We start from the raw sequence: 19,725 nt of genomic DNA on the forward strand, positions 1-19,725 counted from the left end.
CTGACGCTTTCCCAAGATGTGAAATGTCTCCCAGAGTTCTCCCTTCTCTTGGTAGGAGTCAGCCTGGGGTTTCTCAGTGTGTCAGAGCTTTCATTTGGAGCCTCTCCTGCCTGAGAGCCTGAGAGCTTTGAATCAAGCCGCCCCACGATGGTGTCTTTCTCCCGAGAGCTGTCAGCTCTTTCTCCCAGTTGCCTTGGAAGCAAAAAGCAAGTCAGGGTCGCAGAGCTCGTTAGTGCATACGAGTTGACACCAGGCCCTCGGAAAGCTTTTTGTATTTTGGAATTTCATTTTCACAAGCGTGCATCCTCCCATGCCCTGCTGCCCCGTCTTATCAGCAGTACCACTGGGTCGAGACTTTAATCCTCCGGCTGGGTTGACTGCATGTTTCTATCAGCCATCCTGGTTCCAGCTGGACCAGCAGCATGTCCCCAGTCCCACACACACTGTAGTACTACGGGTAGTGCCAGCAGGGGCTGTCCCCTAAAGGTGAGACTGATGTGTTTGCACAGGCAGGACTCTCTGGGTTTGTGCCATTTATTACTTGTCAAACTCTTGACTGTATAGAATGGGCTGCTTCCATGTTACTTTAACTGGGATCTGGGAGCAATGTGAAAAGAAAAAGATTATAACCCCCCCAAAAAATCATTACATTAATCACAATCAGAAATATTATACATTATTTATCGGTAATGTATTTTTATGTCTTTTTATTGACGAATGCTCTTGTTGTTATTGTTATATATTATGATTATTACTGTTATTATTGTTATCTTTATACTGTATTCTTGCTAAAACTGATGCTGGAAATTTCAATTTCCTTGCAGGAGTCATCTACAGTTAGTCCCTACATGCATAATAAACATACATATTAGTGTTATTGAGTCAACTATTATAGAAGATTATATGTAGAATGATAAACAAAAAGTAATTCATATCAAGAAAGTAATTTACATGAATAAATGTTGATAGATTGTAACAGCATAAATAGACAAAGGCCCTGCGAACTGTCAATGGATTTGGAAAAAGGCAAATTAAATTGGACAATTGTACAATGAAAAATCTGTTTAGTACTAAGATATTTAATCTTTGGGACATAAAGACATGCTGGGTTTATTATTTGTAATGCATTGTTTGTATTGTGTACATGTTCAGGTGAAGTAAACAGTAATCAGGTTGAACCAGGGGGTCGCAGTGTTGCCTGCCTTATGCAGGTCGGGTACGGGCACCGGAAGCTGCACTGTAGGGAAATAGGGAATCCACATCAAACTACCACACATACACAGCTTAATACAGGATGTTTTAATTTCAAAATAAAACGTAATTTTTTTTTGTACATGACATACATGTAGGCCTACGGAACCACACAGGTGAAACTGTTGAGGGGTTGTTGTGTGGATCTGTAGGCCTACTGTTTATCTAAAGAGAGCTAAATTGATAATAAAACACCAAAACACAAGTAACAAAAAAAACTATTAAACAAAAACGTATTTGCTCATGAAAGTCAGGAAATTACAACCTATAATGTATGTTAAATGTGGAAACTCAAGAGTGGCAAATTAAAAAAAAGACAGAACAATATTAAAGTTCTACATATGGTGATTATGCTCAAAATGTAGGCCTACGTTGTCAACTGCTTTTTCTAATATTGTCTACACACGTGGACACAAAATTTTACCAAACAAAAATTAAACCGTTGAATAAATAAATACAAAAACAAATAATCTATGAATCTATTTTTTAGAAAGTAGGCCTACGGTTGCAACAAATAAAAAAAAAATTAAAAAAAAGTGAGGGAAATTACACTTTCTAACATTTATTTTGAAATTCTTTGCAGGAACACGTATGTCTTGTTTCGGCCAACTTGACGCTTGTGTAAAAAAACACAGACACACACACACACACACACACACAGGCGAGTGGGAGGAAGCCAACTTGGAAACACCGCGGAGCCAAACTCTCTCTTGTAGAAGACTGAACTGTGGTCCGGCGGTCGGCGGCTGTGGAGGGAGGCAGACAGCGGGTACACACCGGGTTGTAATGAACCAAGTGGCTTATACAGCCACACATCCACCCTCCGTCCCGTAACCAACCTGGAAGTTTAACTTGAAACTTTCCGCGGGGCTCCTCATTCTAAACTCGTCTGAAGTCGTTTGTGTGGCTGGCCTGTAAACCGAAGCGTCCGTCCCCACATGTCTCTGCCTTGTTCCTGCTAGTTTCCTAAACAACAAGGTGAGCTGGCCGTCTGGCTTCCCCGGAGACCTGCGCAGGTAACGGGGTTAGTTTACCTGTACGCACACGGTGACGCACGACTCTCTTTGACGTTTCCTTTTCGCCCTACGGCTCTCCCGTAGTCGCCAGAGAACAGCGCCGGGGAGCCGCGGAGCACCAGGACGGCCATGGATCTACCAGGACGGAGCGAGAACCGGCGGAGGGAAGGCAGCAGAAACCCCGCGGTGATTAACCGGAGGAAACCACCGGCGGAGAAGCTGTACGTCGTCGGTATTATCTTCCTACAAGGTTGGTAACACGCTACTGTACATGTCAAACACACGGTACGCTTACATTTCTATTTATTTCCATTCATCCAGAGGCTGCAAAACAACACAAAAACGTTCAAATTCTACTTATTGTAGCAGACTCCGACGTAGACCTCCATGCTTTTCCCAAGGATTTTTTGCTGTTGCTGGCTTCAGTTAGCCTTGTTCTTTGGACCTACTGCATGCACAGTGAGGGAAGAGTGAAAGTCACAGTTATAGCTGCTTTTTGTCATTCTTAAAAAAATAAAAACTGTTTGTAGCCTATTAGTTAAAATGTAACTATTTGTTTTTTGGGGGGGGAGGGGGGAGGTGGTTTAGAGGTAGGGGAACCCCTCCCCCATTAACCCCAGCTTGGATAAAAAGTATTTGGAATTTCAAAATGTCAGATGATTTCATCCACAGTATATAACTAAAAACGAGAAAAAATGTGCAATATAGCAACAGCCTGTCCGTTTACATTTTACTCTAGTTACACTGTAATTCAATTATAATCTGGAGCAGAGGCATGGGAGGTTTCCATCCATCACTGAAGGCAGCATTGTCATGTTATATATTCCCAGGAGCATACTTTATCCTCACATAACACATTGGATATGCCATTTCAAATGATCATATTCATAGCTCTGTTTGCATGTTTGAACTGCCTCTCTGAGCCCCAGCTTGGCATGCTTTCATGGGTGCCATTCATATGCACTGGTGGAGAGCAGCTTCTGCTTTTGTTATCCAAAAAAAAAACGGCTAGAAAAAATTAACATGACGCAGCGCACCCCCGACATTGTCCCATCCTTTTAAAAGTTCATAACCTTGGCTGCAGTGTGAGTAAAGCCATGAAAAGATCCTTCCTAGTTTGTGCAAAGAATGCTCTTATCCTGCCAAAGATCAGGCTCATTAACTCACCGCTCATCATGTCAAAACTCAGTCAGTTTTATCTGATCTCCACATGTGGACTGAAACGTAGACCAGCACAGATTGTGTTTGCCTTTGCTTTCAACACAGCCGTGATAGCCAGAGTGGCTGAAAAATTCCTTTAAGTTGAAGTGTCTGTCGCCCCCCCCCCTCCAGTCTCCTCATGGTGCCCACTTTGGGATGAATGTGTCCTCTGTGTGCAGGCAGCAGGGGAGATGGAGGCTGCAATGGGTTTGTGTTTGTAAGATTCATTAAAAGAGCCAGGCCAGGTACTGTTGTGACAGCCTCGCGTTTTAGCCTGCTTTAGAAAGTCCTGAATATGTTGAAGCAATGCAAAGGCCAGAAATGGCAGCGAATGAGACAGTGTTTTTATTGTGGCTTTATTCCCACATGAAGCTGTCCACACCAAACACACCGTGTTCCTCAAGGGGCGTCTGATCTGCAGGGTCTGGGCAATGTGATCAAATATTTACCCAGATCTTGTTTTATTTTTAGGTTACGCTAATGGCTCTGTTTTTCCCCTTCCGCTCTTTTGCTTTTCTGTATCTTGATCGAGTCTCTATTTGTAGTCGACCAGTGCCGTGCCCCTGAAGCAGCTCTGAGCAGATGAAAGCCACTTATGGAGTTAATGTCCATAATGTTAATGCAGCATCTCTCGATCTATCTGCCTATTTATTCCTTCCACCCCGTGTCCACGTCTCGCAGTGTGTTTCTCATTCCCGTTTCCCCCTGCTTCGTCGAGGCAATCTCATTTCGGATGTATGTTGGTGAAGAAACGGCTGGGCTCATTGGCGAGGAGCTCAGTTAGATTTGAAATGTTTAAGTAACATATTCACACACTCCTCTTTGATCTCGCTCTCCCTTATGTTGCAGCTGGAGAGGATTTGTATTTTCTCCTATGCGCATTAATAATTTGGATGCCTGTGTAAACACTAATATTCACCTCATGGTGATTTTTTTTTAGGTGTGCATTTATGTTTCTTCATGGAATTTAATAGTGAGTCCAGGCTTTATTGACTTGTATCTTCTCTCTGGCTTCCATAACACAATGTAAAACAAGATGATGTCACGAAACTGCAGGAGTAGCAGACCACAGTGTAAGTTATTAGATCAGTGTAATGGATCTGTTGTCCGGTCAACAAATGCATGGTGTTTTGCATAGGAATTTAAAGGATACAGGAAGTGTGTGTTGTTTAGAAGCTCTTCTGTATTTAAGAATCGACCAGTGTTTTACTAAGTGGTGGTTCCATTGCTTCTATCAGAAGGTCCATTAAGCTAATATGTAGCATACTGTTTCAGCTGGAGACTGGCGCTGAGAAAATACCATGGGGTTCTTTTTTGGGGGGTTTTGTTTTGTTGGCATGCCCACCCACAGCTGCTTTATAAAAAAAATCCATATGCTTGGCTCTTATTAACCCTGCTTTGCCCAGAGGATGTTTGGCTCCACACTGGGCCTGGTTCTCTGAATACTTTGATTCAGACGGGATGAAAGGCTGAGGCCTAAATAAACACAGGAATATATAGTGGGGGGTGGGATTAGAGCCCGACCGATTTAAGGATTTTTAAGGCAGATACGTATTATAGGTATTAAAGTTATTTGAAAACCCAACATTCCAATATAAATCGGCCGATTTTTATATATATCTGTATGTGTGTCTGTCACGCGTTTCTGGATTATTATTTTTTGTAATATAACAGAAATCCGGAAACCCGTAATCAAACATAAACAGATTTCCCTAACATTGGTTATTTGTAGTTATTTATGAGTTCTCACTAAAATGATATGATGATAATTTGTTTTATCGTCCCAACAGAACAGAGGAACATCAAAATATATTAAAGTTCTGATAAATAAAATTTATAAAAATACAAACCTAAGATATGAAAGCCCTTTGACCAAAAAGACAGAAAAATAATCGTTGCCAACATGGTCGTGTAGAGCGCCCTCTGGTGGACAAACTCTGCAACGCCCAACCTCCTAACATGGTTGACAGTCATTTTTAAAATATTAATTTATCAGCCATTTATTTGTCATTATAAATGATTGTGAAGAATGAAGTTCCCACCACACCAGTGGGTCGCTTTGGTATGGCAGAGCAAGGCGGTGACTCATGTGAGTACAGGCCGTGTAGGTGCTGGGCGATAATTCAGTATTACCTGCCATTGATTTGCAGTCATATCGTGATATGATCCTATGTTAGCGTTTAACAAGTTTATATTTTAGTTTCAAACTAAATGGAACTTAAAATGATCAGTATAGGCCTATTTACCAGCTGACGTATACGCAGAAACAGATCCCGCTTCTGGAAAATCTTCTTGTTAATATTGGGATATTGCTTTCAACAATTTAACCCAGCCCTGGTTTGTGGAGCTCTATTGGATTAGTTTATATTTTACTATGTAGCGTCATTTTATCTTCCCGGTAAATAGAAATACCGTAGAAGACCACATGCATGCAACCCTGATAATAAGATCCGACTCTCTCTTCTGTGGTTGTGCACATCCAGGAGGTTGATTGGTAGCACAAGTCGTGAGACTGGGGGAGGATTTACCTAGGTCTCTCATGGCTCTAGTTTCTGGTCATTTATCAGACTATGTTCATTCCGGTTTAGGTGAAGCCTTTTGAACTTCTTTACACACAGTTGGTATGTGCAGTTTGCACTCACTCCGTTGTATAGGGCTCTTCTCCCAGGGGAGGATCTTCTTGCACTCTCAGAGGTTTCAATCATGGCTACCCAATATCTCAGGTTTGTGTTCCCTGTCAGTTCTAAATTGATGTGCCTGTGTCTCCTCGTTTCTCTCTCGTCCAGCCCATGACCCTAAAACTGATAAAGGTCTGCCATCTTTAAAGATCTCAAAGAGGAGTGAGGGAGAAAAGAGCCTCTAGCAAAGATATATGTCTGGCTCAATTGAAAACATGCAACGCTGTCATAAATGTATGTATGCACTGTGTCTTCCAGTTTAATCAAACATGAGCAACGTTGTCCCATTTGACAGCTACATGATGCCTTCACCCACATCACGCCTTTTTCTTTTTCTTTTCTTTTCAGTAGCACAAATGAAATGCAACTGAGAGAAGCAAGGTTGCATGAATTGGGATGTAAAAACACATTTTCCTTTCTTATTGATATTGTCCTCACTACACTTATTTGTCTTCTAACATATTAACTGCTTGACCAAAAGGGAAAAAAATGCTTCATTTTGTCTTCATTCTATTTTTTTATTTTTTTGCTGGCGTTTCTTAAATGTGTTGATTGGAATCATTTAAAAGGTTATGGATCAGTTGTTGCCAGAACCGACACTCACCAGCCAGAGGTACAGATTAATGAAAGAACAATGGTTGCGATAGCTTATAAGATGTCGTACTGGCTAATATTTTCCGAGCTGCAACATTTAATGTTTGGTATGTGTGGGTAGGAATACCTGCTGATTTTTTAGAGGAAGACTGAAGCTCTTTTACTTTGGTCAGACCGGAAAAATACCCACAGTTCATAATGACCACTGCCCTCTGTGGATCCCTGTTGGCCTCTTGTCATCAATAAAACCAAATAAGCAAGGCCTGCGAGGACCGAGCTCCAAGCTTTAAATGCTGATTACTGCACCTAATGACCCGTGCACTGTGTGTATGTGCATGTGACAGAGTTCCTGCACGCTGGCTGAGGCTCATGTGTTAGTGGTTTTGCTGGCTCTGCTGTTGGACCCTGTGGTTGTGATTGGAGTCAGGCCTTGTAGATGTCCGTTTGTTTTTCTATCTTTCCTGTCGTAGTTGGTCTGTTGCCCCTCGTGGTTGCCAGTCTTGTCTGAAGGGATTGCGGTTGTTTGTTGACTTGGTGCCTGCAAGCACAGTTCTGTCTCCTGTCCTGGCTGGAGGAGTGGTAAGCCTGGACCCTGACCCTGCTGCTGACTTTGTTGTTATGTTCTGCAAAGTTTTTTTTCTTTTTAGATCCATGGTGTTTCCAATTACTTGCTGCCATGCTTCAGTGGGATAGTATGCTTGAAGAGCTTTGTAATTTCCCAACGCTTAAGTCCTGAAAATCGCTTCTGAACATTGCAAAACACAAATGATCCCAAACAAAAGCTTTTGTTTTTAAAGAAATGTCTTTATAATTCAGCGTGCCATTTGGAACGTTGGCGGTTCGATCCCTGGACCTGCAGTCCCATGTGTGTCCTTGGTCAAGACGCTGAACCCTGAGTTTCCCCCGATGCTGCGCTGTCGAAGTGTAAATGTGTGTGAGTGTTTATCTGATGATGGCACCTTGTGAAAGCGCTTTGAGTAGTTGTTGAGACTAGAAAAGCGGTCCAGTCCATTCAGCTGCGACCATTAGTCTATTGATCAATAAGTGAATTGACAGAAAATGAATCGGCAATAATTTTGATAATCCTTTGTTATTTTTGTAATAATAACTAGTTCTAGCTTCTCAAATGATGATGCTTTCCTGATGTCATACACCTCAGTAAGTGAATCTCTTTGGGTTCTGGTCAGACAAAGCAAGACATCTTAAGACATCTCCTTGGGCTATTTGGATTTACAACAGGCATTTTCTGGACTGTTTCCATTTGACTGTTTTACAGACAAATGTATGAATTGAATAATCGATAATGAAAATAATCATTAGTTGCAGCCCTAGTAGTGAGTTTTAATAATACAAGCGATACATGTTTAGGATTCAGCTGTACTTGTGTTATATTTTAGGAGATCTAAGTAACATGTTTCCAAGGTTAAAGCTGGAAATCTTTATTTGTCCGAGATTTTTGGAAAACCTACCCAATCCCGTCATATATACATTTATTTAAAAAAAGAAAAAGACCCCATCTAAAGGTGTCAAACCTGGCGCCAACACGGAGGGCTCTGGCTAAAGGGCTACGATGCTAACGTCCCTGGTTGGAACCGGGTGGCGGACTCATTCTAGTTTGAGCTATGATAGGTAAAGGCAGTGATCCTTCACTAATGTGACATTATTGTCATCTTATCAGTTGCATTTGCTGACCGTCTTTTGAAGGAACACGCCATCATTTGTTGAAATAAGGCTTATTATGGTCTGGTCCGGTCAGTAATCACTTACTCTGTGGACAGCTGTTTATTGGGTCCATTCTGCGTTTTTCCCAGGTGACTTTATCACACGGGGGGAAAAAAGGTTAAGGAGTGCAGGATGTCTCACGTCCTCGGGCTGTTGAGTGATCGCAGCCTCCTCCTCCTCTCGTTCTATTTTCGATGCACGCAGCTCCTCTTCTGAAAACTCTGCTTATGCTATTAGTTATGGTCTACTGTCTGAGAAGTCATCCTCCTCGTCTCTCACAAAACCCGCCATGTTCATCACTGTCTACTGTAGAAAAATAGCCAGCTATTCACGCCGGGTATGCTGACAGAAGTTGCTGCGTGATCTAGGTTATGCTTCCACCCAATATAGTCCCAAATCAATGTCTGCCTAGGAAATTGTCTCGGCTTAATACGCACTGCTATTTGTACTCGTTGTGAATACGCAGGCCAGAAGAAGTCATTAAGTTGTGGTTGTTTTTTTTGTTGGCTCACTTTAACTCTCAACATGCTAACCGGCAACATAGGATTCCATTTACTACGCTAAGCTAACTAGTGGCGGCTCTGCCGGTGTTGCACCGGACTAAAACAATGCATGGACTTAGACAAAAAATGCATCTGCCCACCTACATACAGCTAGATAAGACCGTGATAAGCCCTATTTCAACAAACGGTGGCAAATTCCTTTAACTTCAACCCTGTCTGATTTGCAGTTGCTGGATCCCTCATCTGCTATATGATAGTGATAACCTTTGGTTTCATGTTCACATTTGATGAATACAGCTGTTTTGTTGGTTCGCCGTTGCAGATATAACCCACTATGACAGTTGTAAATCTTTACGACAACTTTCCCCCAACATGACAGGTGTGAGGCCCTGGTGAGGCAGGCTTGCCTTCAGAGTGAAACAAAATCCCTGTTTTGTTCCCACGCCGGTGCCAAAGCATGCACAGCGCTGCCACTGCATTCAAATGCATTTGATCGAAACGTGCAGGAATGCCTAATTTGGCTTGAGCCCGTTTGAAGGGGAGGTGGGGTAGAAAGGAGGGCTGGAGAGGAGAATGGCGTCTGGCATGCCATTGCATAATCCAAGCAGCCATTAACTCTTTGTGTCCCGGTGTTGAATGAACTCATCTTAGCAACGGGCCACAGGCAGAGTGACATCAGGCAGCTCTCAATCAGTCCTCAGCTCCTCCCTGCCACACCAGCCGGTTTAAACAGGCTGAAAAGGCCACTGGCTTTTAATGGGAAGGGCCTTCAGACTGTGTTTGATCTTCTAATGAATGGGGTCAGCGGGCTACAACTGACCTTGCAGAGGGCCCAGTTGTTGTTTGAAGAGACTGTGTTTACCTTCAGTGGTTTGCATGTCCCGGTAGCAGTGCTCATTTACTGTACCATTCAGTTTATTCGTTCTGTGTTGTGTTTGGCGGTGCTCCTTATGCAGCAGGTCGTCTTTCCGCTGTGGGTTGGAGCTTAAAAGGCCAGCTCCGTCCCCATAGCAGGCTGTACTGCGTTAACCGCCCGGTCCTGGTACCTGACTGTACTTGCGGAGCTCGGACCTGCTCTGTACGATGGAGCCAGCATAATGTATGACACGAGCTTGTGGCTTTATCAGCTCTTGGCGCGGGAAGCCTGTGAATGTTTTAGAGCTTTCCGGTTCCTTAGAATCCACGCTCATACATTTTGGATTTGAATCAAGTGCCATACTATCACTGGTGTTCTCCCAGGCTGAGGAGGATCAGTATCTTTTCACTTGTTCTAACCAAAAAGAATTTTCCTTTTAAATTGTCCCTGAAAGAAATGTCCCTGAACTCGTTTTGGGGGATGGTCCAGTTGGAGATTTCTTTGTCTTAGTCTGTGCGAGTTAAAAACACTGTTCACAAAAGATTGTACAAAGTGTCACCGTATTTAATTAGTTGAATTAATTAGTTTTCTCATTTAGAAAATATTTGGTTAAGCTACCTTGACAGGTGTGTGTGTATATAATGGTGTATGTCATATTTTTCCTACCAAACTTCATTGTCTCTGCTGCGCTGGAAATATCTCAATGAGATATAATGTAGAAGACGACTTAACGGGAGGAATAAGACAAAGGAAAACGCCAAATAACTAAACGGGCCCAGCTCATTAATAGAAATCTCCAACATTACTTTACTACAGTAGACAAGCACCCTATGGTCCCAAAATATCATTCATTCATTCATTTATTCATTCATTCATTTATTCATTTATTCATTCACCGCTTCTGCTCTCTAGACACATTAAACCTGTAGCCCTTTGCAGTACTCCTAAGCTGTTTGGGTTGTTCAAAAATGTGTAACGGTGGATTTGTTGTTCACCTTTCCTCTGCTATTGTAACTTTTTCAGAATTGATTGAATCTTTTTTGCAGTTTGCCCTGTTTGCAGACTTAGATGTATTTATTAGCTTCATACTCATCCAGTGAAACCTCTGCTGACCCGAGATCTGTTACCCGACTACATTTGACGATCTCTTCTTCTGCGGCCACTACACCCATCCGCATTAGCCCATTATGGTCAGCATTGTTCTGTATTAGCAGACAGTAATTACCAGAGCAGAGAGGGAAGCTCGTTACACAGCCAACATTGTTATTGTCTGTGGTTCAAATTATGTTAAGTAACCTCACCAGCCTCCCCAGCTTCATCTAGTTTCCCCTCCGCTGCTGCTGTGCTCGCACTCTGTTTCACCTTCCTCTGCTCCGTTTCACTTAGTTTGTTACAGTTTTAAAAGCTATGCCAACTACTGACTCCCCCCCGTCCTCCTCTCTGCTGTCCTCTAACTGAACCTCCTTTTGAGTCTGCATAGAAGCCCGACTTCAGTGTTTTCTTAATCATTTCTGACAGAGGGATGGCACAGCAGAGGCAGACTGAGTAGGTTTGCTGCATGAGGAAGTTTAGTTTAATCTGCACCTCTTTGCTCGGTGTTTGGGGAAGCGATCGTCCTGATGGCAAGGAGCTGCAATTAGCCCAGTTGTGGGAGTGTTGATGTGAATCATTGCATCACGGTGCAGACCTGGACAATTCTGCATCGATTCAGTGACAGACCACAATCTGTTATTGGCTATTGATGTTACTTGTTGTTTTTCTTTCAAAGGTTTTATTTTTTATTTTTATTGAATGACAACCTTTCAAAAAAACAATTACTGTACAATGGAACATACACATTTCTCTTGTTGATTTTTGGGTCGCTGCTTTTCTTTGTTTGCTTTTTGTCGGCTGTGTTCAGACGTTATTGAGCTTTGTGATGCATCGGGATTCTGAATCATAATCAAATCGTGAAGATTCACACCCCTCCTGTGGGGACGTTGTTTTTATATCCAAACTAATTGTCTTTCTCTCTCAAGTTTGTACTGGCGCACACCAATCTGGTTCTTTACTCAGTGTCAGGGCTCTGGCTTGTGACACGTGCATATTTCTGACAAAATGCCTCCAAACGCTGTTTTTATGTTTTATAGATAGGTTTCCTGTCAGGAGAGAATCGGTTGGTTGGTTGGTTGGGTTTTACCAGAACAACAAGAGGTCCCAGGTTAGTCCTGTAACATCTGCTGTGGGAAGGTGCTTCCTGTTTGCCTGGCATTATTCCCTCCATCCTTCCACAGTGTAGCTTTTGTTGTGGAGTGTGTGTGTGTGTGTGTGTACAGTAGAACTAGGAAATGTATTGATATTCTATCAATATATTGATATGAGACTAGATATTGTCTTAGATTCTAGATACTGTAAAATGGCATAAGTTTAGTCTTTTCCTGGTTTTAAAGGCTGCATAACAGTAAGGTGATGTCATTTTCTGAACTTACCAGACTGTTGCAACTGTTCTAATATTTGCCTTTAACCATTTAGTCATATCTACTTTACTGATGATTATTTATCAAAAATCTCAATGTACAAATATTTGTGAAATATATTGTGATATTTGAGTTTCTCCATACTGCCCAGTTCTAATGTACAGAATACTTGATCGAAACAACTCTGGCTGTTTTTCTGCATGAACATGTTTGTTCTTGGTTTCCATTAAGGATTTTAGTGTTGCACCTTCTAGAAGCTGTTTTTAAAAGGATTTTGCACTCCGCCAAGGATAAATGTCTTCGGGGGCGAGCATGATTGTTGTTTTTTATTTTAGGGATTTATTTTATTTTATTTTCAAAGATCCCATGCCATGAAAATGTCACTTTGATGTTTTTTAACATTATTATGCCTTCCCCAAGCCTGCCTATGGTCCTCCCAGTTGTAGAAATGGCAATAGATGTAAACCGAGCCCTGTGTGTCCTGCTCTGCCTTTCGAGAAAAGGAAAGCTCAGATGGGCCGATCTGGAATCTTGCCCCTTATGACCTCATAGGATTCCCTCTTCTCCTCAAAAGCTACAGACTACAGAAATGGCACATACTAAGGAAAGCTCATTGTGGGACTGGCTCTAGAGGCTGTAATTCTGCACCAAGGCTGACTTTTGGGGAAGAGACTTAGATAAGGTATTAGGGGACCACTAATGCCTATATAAAAGAGACTTAGATAAGGTATTAGGGGACCACTAATGCCTATATAAAAGAGACTTAGATAAGGTATTAGGGGACCACTAATGCCTATATAAAAGAGACTTAGATAAGGTATTAGGGGACCACTAAGGTCTATATAAAAGAGACTTAGATAAGGTATTAGGGGACCACTAAGGTCTATATAAAGCATCCAAAGAGCCGTATTGTCTAAGCCTGCAGTCTATCCTGTTGAATTACAAACTTGCTAAATTTGAATGACTGAACCTATTTTAAGATAACTTTGTGCCAGTTTCGTCATGCAATAACAGTGGAGACTACCCACCTTGCTTGAAATAAATGTCTGGCATATTTCTTAAAAGAAATTACTTGAAAATGAAAATGTCACTTAAGACATTCATAGTGACAAATTTCATACACAAATGTACACTGATTATTGTTGCTAGTATGAATTATTCCTGGCAGATATGAAATGGAAGGTGGATGAAATGAAATGTAATTTCCAGTCATTGTCACAGCCTCAGGCAAAAACATCAGTATTTGGCCTCAAAACCCCACATTGTCCGATCCCCACAGAGGACAAACACACCAAATAATACAAAAATGTTACACAGCACTACAGTGGGATGCTCTGTGCAGGTGCATCTTACACAGCCTTGTTGATTGGGGAGCACAGGACAGTGCTTCCTGCCCTTATCTGTTGAGGTGACGACAGATAGAAATGCCCGTGTTGTGTCTGACAATTGACAATGGTCCCCTGCTCCCCCCTCCTGTGCCAGAGGAAGCAGATAATTTGTTGTGGTTCTTTCCTCCTGGCGTTACGTCAGAGCGGATGAGGATTTCCACAGCGTCCTCCCTGTTTCACGCTACAGCTTTCACCACTGCTTTGTGTCCTCATCTAGGTCAGGACCCAGACAGAGGGCCATGGTCTTTTCTCTCTCTCTGTGTGTGTGTGTGTGTGTGTGTGTGTGTGTGTGTGTGTGTGTGTGTGTGTGTGTGGGGGGGTGTCAGGATGGAGGGCAAAGGCTGCCTTCTCCCTGAGGATCTGGACCACGGCCTTGGCAAAAGAAGGCAGACGGCTGTTCGGTTGTTGACTTCCTGTGGTGCAGATTTTCTTTTTTTGGGGGGGGGGGCGGGGTTCCAGGGGCTCAGTGCCGCTGAATGCACGGTGCTTTGACTGCCTCTGGAATTGGAAAAATATGTAAAGCAGACCGAAGCCACGCGCATGTGTTAGTGGGATATACACATGCAGCTTGTGCACCTGTGGGTACCTGTCCGTATTTTATTTTATAGTGAGTGCATTGTTGGTCCTGGGATGCTCCAGCATTGATTGGACTCTGCAGGAAACCCAAGTCTAAACCAAGTAGACCTGCTACTTTATTTACAGTGTGTGTTGAGTTGGGTCAGCGGAGCTTTCCGTGCAACCACAGATGCATGCATTTTGCAGTTTCTTAAGTTAGTTTCTTACGTCACTTTTTGCTCCTTATTTATAATTGTTACACACATCTGGTGATGCTTCTTCATCTTGGGATAACATTTTAAGTGAGTTTGTTGCTGCATTAGGAACGGCAGAGCATGTGATGCTGTCTGTAACGCATAACAAGATTAGAAAGACCAAACCTTTTCTGTATCTCGGCTTTCTCTGTCTTTTGGTAAAATACTCTCTGCCATTATTCAGAGATTGAATATTTCTGCAAGTTGCGTTTTTGCACGATGACTTCACCGGGGCCCTTTCATCTCTCTGTGGAGGGTTTCCAGGCAGACGTCTTACTCTGCCTTTGTGTGTGCCTTCTCGTCCTGTCATTTCGTAAGACGCAAAGAAGAAAAGGTTGCAGTGAAAGCTACACCCCTGCCTTCCCTACAACCTCACAGGTCCATCTTGAAATGAGGTCAGATGACACACGAGCTACGGGTGCACCTCTCTCTTTCTTGCTCTCGCTTCCTCACTCTCCTTTTCTATTTCTCCCTCACACTCTTTGAAACTGTGGCGTGCTTTGATGGGAGAAAGCTACTGTCTGTCTCTGGAACAGCAAGTGCCTTACCCTCTGGTGAAAGAGAGGGTAGAGAAACCATCCTGTCTGCTTTAAAAAATATGTCGTGTTCAAACTGTATCTGTGTCAAGTGACAATCAAATACTCCTCGCAGCTTTCCTCACATGCACAACAAAAACGGAAGACACACAACATGGTAGCTGAAGTTTTTCCCTGTCTTGTTTTTTGGATCTCATAGAAATATCTTTAACAATAGGATTACTTCACCTTTATCAGAAAAGCAAGTCTACAGATTTCCATGAGTTAATGAGTTATGAGTTGAACAAACACTACTATTCACAGACACTGTCACAGATGTTTCTCATCTCTTACAAGAGAACGATTTGCATGTCCTGCAGCTTTTCCTCCCTCACTTTCTCTTTGTTTGATCTTTTTGTCTGGCTCTGTAACTCTTTTTTTCTTTCTTTTTTATAAACTCTGTGGCTCTTCAAAAGGCATTAAACATTAGCAAGTTCCCCAGTGCAAGGACACGATGAGAGAGATTCAAAGAATATGCAGAGTATATTAAAGTCTCCCACAGCTGTTGGCCCCAGCCCCCCCGTTTCACTCAGTAAACACTCACATTCACAAACTTACACTCACATTAGTTCTTTTTTAAGAAAGGTGTTACTTGGAGGTTGCCGTTTGGGATTCTTTGTTTTTACACTTAGTGAGATTGCATCTGGCTTACGGTGAACAACTTTAAAATGCCCCAGACAGCATGGTCATGAAGCCTGACATTGTCTAAATGATGTTCTGAAAGGTCGGGAGGCAGATGAAGGCACACACATTAACTTGAGGGCAGAATCGTTGCTTTTTCACATCCAAGGAGTTGTAACTTGGGAGAGAATGTTTTTTTTGCTATTTCCCAAAGTAACTAGAAAACCTGAACATGAATTTCCATCCACAAGTCGGACATGAGCTGCCTCCTGCTTTTCGTCTCACAGCTGGAAATCAGATGAGTGAAAGGTTTGGCTGCAGACTGTATATCAAAGTAACTTTTAGGACAGAATGCTCCTGGTGGGTGAGTCCATAAAATTGGACAGTGGTTTCCTGTGCGTCTAAAAGGTTCCCGTTGAAGACCTTAAATTCAGCAGTAATCTTGGCACCTGGAGGACATCAGACTGAGGAGAGGTTAGAGGTTCAAAGAGGAGCTAAGGTCACACACACACACACACACACACACACACACACACACACACACACACACACACCTGATCAGGTTTCATTGCAGATGGACTTTAACAAGCATTAACCTGATTCTAAGTGCGGCAGGGACAGGTTTTAAGCCACTACAGATGGAAGTGTGGGCTCTTAATCAGAAGTATGTCAGCTGTAAATCTGGAACGAATGATTAAAGTGCCCATATCATGAAATAAATCACTTTTTCTGGGATTTGGGGTGTTATCTTGTGTCTCTGGTGCTCCCTCACGCATACAAACTTGTAAAAAAAACTATCCATGCTGTTTTGAGTGAGACACAGGTTTCTGAAAGTCCTCTGCCTTCAGTCTCCAGGTGAGCAAAATCTGCACGGCTTTCTACGTCACTAGGCGAGACGAGGGGGCTAACTTTAGCACATGCTAGTACAAGCATGCTAGGTCGTTCTAAATGGAAAAACACTGCTACAACACACACTAGTTAATAATCCATAATCTCCAAAAGAACTACTTCCTGTCCCTGCTCTGCAGGTATTCCACAAGTGTCCCTCGTCTAGAAGAAGTCTCCCAGCTAATCCGGCCTTATACTGACCAAAGTTGAGCATGCGCGACTCCCAACAACTAGAGTAAAGAAGTCAGATGTGTCACTCTGCAGCTAAAACGGAGACCTAAACACGCAGGGTGAAAAGAGGATCTGCAACAATGTGCAGGACAACAGAAACATGGTGTTTTTTGAAAATGAACCCATGGAAACCTATTCTGGTACAACCTCAAACTACATTATGAACCTGATAATGAGGTTAATATTGGTGCTTTAAAGGTCAGGGGCACAACAAAGATGGCTTCCTTTGACGATTGAAGTTTTGACAATAATTACTTGAATTGACATTTCACAGATTTACAAAGGCAATATGATGCAATTACTCCTTCAGAGGACAATTGGAGGAAGTTGAGCACCTTTGAGTTGGCACAGGAATATCCTCGAGCAAAACAATAAACCCTAAAAGTGGGCCGGAGCTAATTACGTCCCTGGTGAAATGACATGCATGTGTAAAAGTGACTGTATGCGTTTGGGGAGAAACTGAAAAAGACCCCTCCCAGTCACCATGTTGTGATCCTTCTGGCATTCACCAACTTGATCCTGATCTGGTCTCCTCTGTGGGTCAGGTGAGGCGAGAGAGCCAGAGTCCGTCCTCCCGTGCTCTCAGATTAATGTATTAAATACCTCTCGAAACTGGGACACATCAGCCTTTGATGCTTTGATCCCAGCAAACCCAGCCTCGTGGGTGGAGGTGGTTGACAGGTATTTTGACGAGCTTTTTACAAGGGACACTCAAACTTCCAGGCAGCCAAATTTGTATTGCTGTGAGGATGAGAATTTTCATAGTTACTCCTTCTGAAACCATCAAAAAAAACTCCAGCTTTGTGGTTGCTGGATCATAAATTATAGTAGTCATTTGTTTATTTTACAAGGTGACTTTATGAGTTTGATTGAGTTTGTGTTATAATTAGGAATATTTTGGGGGCTTTTGCGCCTTTAATGGACAGGAAGGCTAGGTGAGAAAGGGGAGAGAGAGAGAGAGGGAAGACATGCAGGAAATCGTCACAGGTCAGACTCGAACCCCTGGACCCCCGCGTCGACTCATACACCTCAATGTATATGTGCGCCCGCTCTACCCACTGAGCCAACCGGGCCACTGCTTGTGTTATAATTAAAAAAGAAGCTACTGCTGCATATTATAGCAGCTCAACTTCGACCAATACAAACGTTCCTCTATCTTCCTTCACTTTTTACTAAGCATGCCTTAAACCTGCATAAGTCCCCATTCTTATAGAAATTGCGTGCCGAGTCCTACTAATAGTAGGCCAAGGCTTGGGTGTTTCACATGTTGATGAAGAACATTGATTTGCGGTTAGTTTAAATCCGATGCTAAGATTGACCCGGTTTCAGATTTTTCAATTATATTATTGTACTAATTGTAAACTGACACTCACCCATATTGTTTATAGGTTGTTGACAGCTAAATATAGTGGTGACATATTGCCATTTTTACAGTTTTTATGAGCCAAAGATGATTAACCGCCCTTGTAGTGATTCAGTCTTCACCATGACTTCTTCTGTATGTAACCGAAAACACTATACGGGATCTTGTGGTGTGTCTGATGTCTCTTTTAAGATCTGTTTTTATGAATGGGGGCTGCTTTTAGGTGGCTAGTTCCTGAGGTTACACTGAGCCGTGCGGCGAGATGATTCCTCTGGAAGCTGTGCAGTGGAGAACAAGTGGTTCTTGTTAAATGTGAGCCGGAGAGAACATAGCTGTAATTGATTGTGAAACCATATGCTTCTTATTTGGTGTAAATGCTTTTTTGTTTTAGATCTTGTTAAATGTAGTGTTGCCAGACTACTCAGTGCATGCCATAAACAATGACCCATTTTCAGTGTTTTATGATGGAATATTACTGTATGACGAAGACCAGTTCCCAAAGAAGCCTCAAGCTATTTGATTTTTTCCAGTTTGTAAATCAAACCTCAGTTTTTTTTTCTTCTTCTTTTTTTCCAGGCTCTGTTCTTTTCTACTCGGTTCAGTGAGAACATTTCTACATGCTGTAGGAATGATAAATGAGTGAATCCTGGGGAAAATTCTACAATAATGATTTTCATGTAATTTTTGTTTTTGGCACATGGTCTAAGCAGTTTGCATCAGTAAGCTGCTGTTTAACATTGTTACAGCCCTTTGAGAGACAGCAAGAGCATCTCTGACTGTTCACCACTTCTCGGCCCTGTAAAGACAGTACACTGCTCGTAATGCCAATTCCTTTTAACTTGGTTAACGCGCATAGCGACGCCGATGAGCAGGTGGCTGCATGAATCTGAAATAGAGGTTGACTGAAGGTATTTGAGGAGCTGATGTGTTTTTTCTTTTGGACACATTCCAACAGACCTATGCTAATCCAGATGAAATAACTGTTCCCTCTGCAAAATAGACAAATAAATGTCTAATACCTTTTTGGACCGGCCTGTGGATTACCTTACATTTAATGTTTGCTTTAGCGTGTAAGTTGTTGGTTGAGTGAAGCGTGCTTCAAGAAGTTTGCCCTTAACATGCTACAGGGAAGAGGTGGGTACTGATAAAGGAATATATTCGCCACTGCAGACAGCAGAGTATGAAGTTACAGAGCTCTGATATTTTTCTTCATTTAAGCTTTAAATGGCAGGCTTGTCAGAAAGGTATTTCCATGGATTCATAGCAGTGCAGGGAATCTGGGCGTGCCTTCAGACTTTCAAGAGTGAAGTTAAGTTGCTGGGATCAGTGGCTCTTTGTTACTGCATGGTTGAAAACGGCTATTCTGCCTCTCAGTTGAAAGCCACAGTCTTTGTAGTCATAAGCCTGACCCTGGTGTTAAACGTGTCGAACAGAGATGAAGCTTAACGAACAAAGGTCAAGACATGTGTTTTAACCTCAGGTCCTGAAACACAGCGACTTCTGTATAACATGACCTCTCACCTTTTAAACAAGGTAAATCTGCTCCTTACGGGGTCATTATCTGATTATCCCCA

General features: G+C 42.4%; 1 protein-coding gene across 2 annotated transcripts in view; it reads left to right on the top strand.

The window, feature by feature from the left end:
* Positions 1-1,903: 1,903 nt before the first annotated feature.
* ptk7b (protein tyrosine kinase 7b) overlaps positions 1,904-19,725 on the top strand; it is a 77,789-nt gene continuing 59,967 nt past the window's right edge. Inside the window, exons 1-2 of one of the 2 annotated variants that reach the window (XM_034898054.1) lie at positions 1,904-2,229; positions 2,352-2,517. In XM_034898054.1, coding sequence (XP_034753945.1) covers positions 2,397-2,517 — 121 coding nt within the window. In that variant the 5' untranslated portion in view covers positions 1,904-2,229; positions 2,352-2,396. Of the gene's footprint in view, positions 2,518-19,725 lie in introns of both variants that reach the window. The other variant, XM_034898053.1, reaches the window with a different exon arrangement.

Source organism: Etheostoma cragini, chromosome 17 (genome assembly GCF_013103735.1).
Source record: "Etheostoma cragini isolate CJK2018 chromosome 17, CSU_Ecrag_1.0, whole genome shotgun sequence".
Classification (NCBI taxonomy): domain Eukaryota; kingdom Metazoa; phylum Chordata; class Actinopteri; order Perciformes; family Percidae; genus Etheostoma; species Etheostoma cragini.